The 7,074-nt window shown below is 36.5% G+C and overlaps 1 protein-coding gene across 4 annotated transcripts; it reads right to left on the bottom strand.

Annotated features, from left to right (window-relative positions):
* Positions 1-843: 843 nt before the first annotated feature.
* Positions 844-6,329, bottom strand: LRIF1 (ligand dependent nuclear receptor interacting factor 1). Of its 4 annotated transcripts, XM_058178409.1 has the most exons (5): positions 6,223-6,293; positions 4,729-4,757; positions 2,804-3,750; positions 2,231-2,473; positions 844-1,377 (listed from the first exon to the last, which is right to left on the bottom strand). In XM_058178409.1, exons 1-5 carry the CDS (start codon positions 6,276-6,278, stop codon positions 919-921), a joined length of 1,734 nt encoding a protein of 577 aa, XP_058034392.1. In that variant the 5' UTR covers positions 6,279-6,293; the 3' UTR covers positions 844-918. The 4 variants fall into 4 exon arrangements, with proteins under 4 accessions (XP_058034392.1, XP_058034389.1, XP_058034393.1 ...); XM_058178406.1 differs by lacking the exon at positions 4,729-4,757 and having other exon boundaries at positions 2,804-4,283; positions 6,223-6,329; XM_058178410.1 differs by lacking the exon at positions 4,729-4,757 and having other exon boundaries at positions 6,223-6,328.
* Between the last annotated feature and the right edge of the window lie 745 nt (positions 6,330-7,074).

Raw genomic sequence — 7,074 nt, 5'->3', positions numbered from 1 at the left:
AAACACCACCCAGAACTGAACCGCGCAGGTCAGAAAGGACTAGGAGACGCCCAGGTTATTTGCGTGACTACGTCGAAAAATAACATGTAAATATTTATGTAAATAGAGGCAAAGTGTTTTCTGGGAGGGGAGGAGTGTTATGTATTAGTGTTGTACCTTTAAATATTTGAGCGGGAAATCAGCACGTTGCTGATTGGTCAAAACCTCCAACAGAACTGTATAAAAGGAGAGGGTTTTCGCCCAGCCCGTTGCTGGGTTCACCCTATATTAAAGAGCTGTTGTCACTACCCTGGTCTCCAGCCTCATTACTTCCCGAACCTAACATCTTCGAAATCTTGGTGCGTCTTATAGTCCAAAAAATACGGTATATGAAATATAATTGGATACCATCAGCATTATCATGGTGATGGGTGATCTCACCTGATGGCTTTTCATTCCAGTATAATAGGCCCTATCTTCCTGCAGTGATTAATTACACCAGAGAATCCCATGGCTATCAGGCATGACCTGACCATGACAAGGGGGACAGTGAAAGCTCCCCCAATTCCAGATCACATTGCCATTGTAGGTGTCCAACTACCAGGGGCCCTGGAATTACAGCAAGCATCTTGGCCAGGAAGCAGCAAAACATGTACAGTATCTGCAGCAGTTCCACTTGTGAAACCAGAGTCTGGAGACTGATCAGCATGAATACAAATTGTATTTACTATAAAAATTATAACGAATTAAATAAATTTCTGAGCAAGTTATAGTCTTGTCAATAAGATTCTAGATTTGCATACTTCTTGTCTTGGAACTGGAGTCCATTCATTCATACTTGTACCTATTAATGCCATGTAAACATTAGGAAAATTTGATTTATTATATGTTAAATGAACAATATCAGGTAACATTTCAGCAATTTGCAAATTAACTTTGTTAACATTGATGCATTTTTTTCCGAAGTGCTTCCAAGGCTGCCTCTTGTTCCCTCAGCAATAGTTTAAGCCTTGTTATTTTCTCATCTTTTATTGTTTCTTCCAAGTCTGGGGGGCTGAAAGGAAAAATATCCTTTTTGAAGGAACTTTCACCGAGAGCAGTTTCATTTTCATGGCAATTCGAAGTAGACTTCAAAACTCTGTCCTCTTCAGAGTTGTTACAAACCCAAGGATTTGAGACGTTATGAGGACACTGAAGAAAACTAGAATGCTCTTGTTCTGATAAGTTCTGTGTGCAAGAATTATTCAAGTTTTCCATTACTGTATAAGAGCTGTTACACTCAAAGTCAGAGTTCTGCATTGTTGTAGCATCATTTTTTCTCTTCTTTGGATTTTCTAAAACTGGTACTGCTTTTATCTTCCTCTTTATATTCAACTTTCCTCCTTCTTCCCCAATTATCTGTAAATAAAGAATAAAAAGAGTAGTATACTATTGTGACAATATAAATTAAACAACCCCCTCTACAGTTATTCTGAATGTAGCTCAATGTCTTGCAGACAATGTCCCAAGAATGTCTCCCTTTTTCTTCCTATGGTTGAAAACCCAATTTTTCTTCTACTTTGAATATGTTCTAATGTTAGAAAGTCCAGTTTTAGAAGGGGTCAAAAGGAGGTGTAATACAGACTGGGCTAGAAAACATATCAGGAAAAGCTTTGATTCTATTGAATTCAAAGCCTTCTGAAACACCCTTCCTAAACCAACATGCAACTTCAACAAGTCCACTAGTTTAGATTTACTGCCACTACAGCTTGTATTGGGAGGAAGTCCTTGAAAGGAACCTATTAGGGATGGAAGGGATAAGCACGTGACCCCCTAAAATTGTTCTTCTTTTAAGGCATCACTATATTGGTCTATAAAACTGAGAACTGCCCTGTTTAACAGTTTCACAGTAAATTTAATACATCACTTTTCATGAAGGAAAAACAAGTAGCGGGACATTATTTCACGTTCAAAAATTAAAGTACTCAAATTGCTTCTCTTACTGTATCTCCTCCTTTTTGAATGTTACAAAACACTAGGAATAGCATAAAAATATCAAAAGCAATAAAAATAATAGGGCATATACTTTGATGTTACTTTAATACTTCCATACTTTTCTTGAAAAACACATATTTTGTAATAAAATGAATCTATAAACATTTAATGATATCACAATCCAGCCAATCATTATGACAGGCTTCATTATTCATAATAGTTATTATTAGGTGTAAGTATCAAATAATATTAATCATAAATGTAATATTCTACGTACCCTTTCTTCTTTTTCAGATTCACTTTTTATAGGTGTAAACATCAAATTATCAATGTCATTCATTTGTACACTGTCAGAAAATACAGATGCTTCTGAATTTTTAGATGGAACTGATGAAACTCTCCTAAGATAAACTCTCTCTTCTTTAAAGAGACCAAATTTTTTTCTCAACTGAAGATACTGTTTTTTCTGTTGTTCTTGGATATGCTTCATCCAAATTGGCATTCCTGAAGTTATTTTAGCCTAAAATAGTAAACATTACTCATTTCAATCATTTTATTCCTTAAAGTAATTTACAAGACAATAAATGTGTAAATAATGAATATAAAAATGTATCTTAGAAATATAAGCAGCTATTTATCAAAAAAGATCACCTGATGATCTAAAATTGTGAGGCCTATAAAAAATGAAAGAAACCCATGCCAACGTCCTTCAGCAAATTATTCCTCAAGGAAGAAGTGGCTACAGAAAAAAATATTTCATTTCCATTTCCACTAATCATATTGGCAGATATGAGCACGATCCCAATGATATAAATATCCAATATAAATACAATTTGATATGAAGAATTACCTGTTGTTCTTCCTCTTTGACTGCATGATGTACCACAGGTGGTGATGTAGGATCAGTAGCTGCTTTAGAAGAAAGATCTTTATGTGTACTATCATATGTGTTTTCTTTTGTGACATATTTCTGAGCAACATTTATCCCACTTCTCCTTGAGGACACTGCTTTATGTTGGCTGATGCTGCTTATCTGAAGACTGTCATGTGGTGAGGCAGAAAGTGTTGATTCTGTTTTAAAATTCTTATTTACTTCAGATTCTAGATACGGTATTGTATTGTCACTGAATTTAGATTCTTTCACATTAGATGCAATCCTTTTATTTTTTGATAATACAAGATTGATAACCTGATTAATTATGGTATTATCTATAACTGAACTAATTAATTCTGATGTTTGTTTTCTGACATTTGTGTTTTCTTGCTTGCTAAGCTTGAGTGTTGATAAAACATTAGCCTCCTTTTTAGCCAGTAAATACAACTTTGCAACACCGTTGCACATTATTAGAGTATTGTCTTTTATAGAAGGCATTTTTGCATGACTTTCATGGAGGTTGCTAGAACAAATAGGCGAAATACTGGTAGAATTGTTTCTGATATTTTTCGTACCAGTCAATGTTTCTAAGAGCTTAGATGCCACCTTGTTAGATGATTTTACAGGGACAAGGTAAGATGTTGATGACTGTGGATTTTCATGAACAACCCATTTGATAGGACTCATCTTATTTTCCATACTACCAGAGGTTGATACTTCTATAGCAGAGCTATTGACAAACTTCTGTGGTGTTGTCAGTATTAAAGAACTGGATACTTCTCCCACTGGTTTTGTTTCCAATGATTCAGAAGCAGGCATTTTCACTGTATTTACTGGTGATACAAAAATTGGTGCATTGATATTTTCACCTGTCCCTGAAGTATTTGAGGCTGTACCTGTAGACAGGATTTTGTCCTGAATTACTGGTGGCAAAACAGAAAGTGGAAGAGTTTTAACTTTAGTATGAGCAGGTATTTGAAGGTGGTGGTCAGAAGGTAATATTGGCAGTTTCATGGAAAGTGGAGTATTTTCTATTTTCACAACTGTTGTGCTTGTGTCCAAACAAATTGGAGCAAAAGATTTCTGCAAGGATGATCTATCAGCTGAATAACTACTCTGAATGCCAGAAACGGTTAATGTAATTGGATTCTGTTTTACAAAAAAAGTTACATTAACTTGTTCTAGTTGATTTAAAGGCTTCGGTAAAATTAAACGCCTGGCTGCAACGGTCTTTAATTTAGAGATTTTAGCAGCTGCAGATGTAATACTACTTGCAAATGAAGTCTTCGCATAATCATGAACAGATAGTGAAACATTTCCTTTAACAGCATGAGACACAACTGGAGACTGAACCAGAGGCTTCAAGTTATTTAAAGGTTTAGAAGCTGGAAGCAATTTCAAAACTTTTTTTCCATCCAGAGTCATTACAACTAGTCGATATACACAATCTGTAATACTTAAAGAGAAAAATATATATAATCCATTACTCTTATAACACGCTATTAGGTTTCAAATAAATATTTTGATTTTGTGAGTTTAATCAATATTATTCTACTTTAAGTGGTATTTTGTCTAAATTCCAAAATTTAGAGTACCATCAACAGCCTATTAATGACTATTTACAGAAAAAAAATAATTCCATCTACTGTTAGTTGTATAAAAATGTAATTTAATGCAACTTAAGCACTAAAATGTAATTTGAACACAAATACTGAAGAAAAAATGAAGGCACACTCCCACTGGTGATTATATCACTTCTCCATTCCTCCAGCCAATAGCTGTTATGTTAAATTGTTACCCTTTTTTGCTTTTTAAATAGGTCCTAAGATTTTATCATATTCTTTGAACAATTGAATTAAAATATTTTTTTAACTAGAAGGTAGAAGAGAAACAGAACCTACCTCCAGAACTCCGTCGCCTTCGACAAGACCTAAGTTTAACCCATAGAATCATCTAATGTAATGTCCTTCATGTTAAAGACTACTTTATAATAATAATACAAGAGCAACCAATAGATTTAAACTTAATGTTAACCGCTTTAATCTAGATTGCAGAAAATATGACTTCTGCAACAAAATCATCAGTGCTTGGAACACTTTACCTGACTCTGTGGTCTCTTCCCATAATCCCAAAAGTTTTAACCAAAAACTTTCTAATATTGACCTCACCCCATTCCTAAGAGGACCATAAGGGGCATGCATAAGAGCACAAACGTGCCTACTGTTCCTGTCCTATTGTTTTTCTTTTTCTTCTTCTTATATATATATATATGCTTATACCTCCTAATATTTACTTATATATATGTTTATATACTATATAATCTTTTGTATGATACCTATATATATTGTTGTGACAAAATAAATAAAATAAATAAAATAAATACCTGTTCTAGATAGTATAATAAAGGTGGGATAATTTGAATGCAGTGTGATATACATGCAATGGAACCAATTGATCGATCAATCAATCAATCAATCAATCAGGCGGATAGAAAGTCTAGAGCTATTTGCCTCCAATGCAATAGAAATGTTTTCAAATTTTAGAGTATTATTTTCACTGTCTTCCTTCATTCTTTGAGATCCAGAAACTGGGATTAGGCACAAATTGTAAGCATGTTTTGGACCTAAACATTTTACTTCAGATCAGAAATTCAGCCTTTTTCTACAAGTACCTGCTTCAAATTACCTCAAGCTTTCTTCTTTTCAACAATTCATTTATAATTTATATATATTTCCCTGATGGCTGTTGTTAAACATTTGACATTCCAAACTCTGCAGATCTACTTAAGGAGGATCCCATCAGTCCCCTCAGATCTGCTGAAACCACGTTGCTTTTGCCACACTTTGCCCACTAAGGATTCAGGAAGATAAAGATCGCAGCCTTTCCCCCAACCACTTCACCGCTCAATGACTATCTAAGGGGACACCATTTGACAGGAAAAAGAAGAGACAGGGATGGCTTTCGCCATGTTTCTCAAGAATCAGCGAGGAGACCCTACAGTACAGGCCTGCGAGGGAGCAGCGGGTACACCTGTAGCAACTACGGGGCGCCCTGGCAGTTGAGCGGAGCTGCTTTCCTCCAATTTAAAGAGGCGGAGCCCTCTGTCTTCGCAACCAACCGGGATAGTAGATGTGGTCGGGTACTACGTCGCCCCCCGCCCCTTTCCCTGCGCAAGCGGAAGAGTTGGGGAGGAAAATGTCCCTCAAAACTCACTACGATAGGGTGTCAACTGCAGAGTCCTCCCTCCCCGTTTCCAATCGTAGCTACGACCCCCAGCGCCATCTCGGACATCGCAACTGGGGAACTCCAGGATCCCGCAAGAGTTACTCCGAGACGACAATCACTCCTTTGCCAAGGGATCTCTAATGGCCGTGGAGAAAGCCTAATAAACCTACTCTCTTGTCTTCGCTGTGCAGCCATAAACAGCCACTTCCTGTACACTTCCGTCCATCGCGTCCTACTTCCGTTTCTTAATAAAGGAGCGCCATTTTGCTACTTTTATAGCCATTTGGAAGGAAGGAAGCTTTACCTTCCGGGAGTTAGCAAGAAGGATATCCGGGTTGACATGAGTACTTCCTGTCTGATTAAAAAAAAGGGGGAAATTAGAAGTCTTGCCTGGTTTTGATCATGTTGCTACTTTTTGGCAGATTAATTTATTGTCGCCTTAAAAAAGAACATTTACATATACATTTCTATTAATAGTTTTTAATTCAACTGAAAGAATAAATCCTTAACTTTTGGACAAATTACATATTATGTCACAGTAGGAATTAAATACCGCTATACATTCTAAAAATAAATACATCAATTTTAGCTTTAGCAGGCCAAAAGTCATTAGAATTTACATTCTACATCTACATGCACCCCTTAAGTATGAAATCCAGCTGGGTGACTTTTAGCCAGTGGTTCTCTCTTAGCCCAACCCAAGTCACACGGTTGTTGATAGATAGATGTTGAGACTCTAGAACAGGGGTGTCCAAACTTGGTCCCTTTAAGACTTGTGGACTTCAACTCCCAGAGTCCCTCAGCCAGCAAAGCTGGCTGAGGAACTCTGGGAGTTGAAGTCCACAAGTCTTAAAGGGACCAAGTTTGGACACCCCTGCTCTAGAAAGAGTGCAGAGAAAAACAACAAAAATGATTAGGGGGCTAGAAGCTAAAATGTATAAAGAATGGTTACATGAAGTGGGTAGAAGTAAAGGTAAAGGTCCCCCTCGCACATACTGGTATATGCTAGCCTTTCTAGGGGA

Source organism: Ahaetulla prasina, chromosome 3 (assembly GCF_028640845.1).
Source record: "Ahaetulla prasina isolate Xishuangbanna chromosome 3, ASM2864084v1, whole genome shotgun sequence".
NCBI lineage: Eukaryota > Metazoa > Chordata > Lepidosauria > Squamata > Colubridae > Ahaetulla > Ahaetulla prasina.
This window is presented reverse-complemented; position numbering and strand designations above follow the sequence as displayed.

Coding starts and splice junctions, on each gene's coding strand:
- LRIF1 (XM_058178406.1), bottom strand. CDS start 6,278: ATGGACGGAAGTGTACAGGAAGTGGCTGTTTATGGCTGCACAGCGAAG. Junction 4,284..6,222: donor TGCACAGCGAAGACAAGAGA/GTAGGTTTATTA, acceptor TTTCTCTTTAAG/TATTACAGATTGTGTATATC. Junction 2,474..2,803: donor TCAAAGAGGAAGAACAACAG/GTAATTCTTCAT, acceptor TTACTATTTTAG/GCTAAAATAACTTCAGGAAT.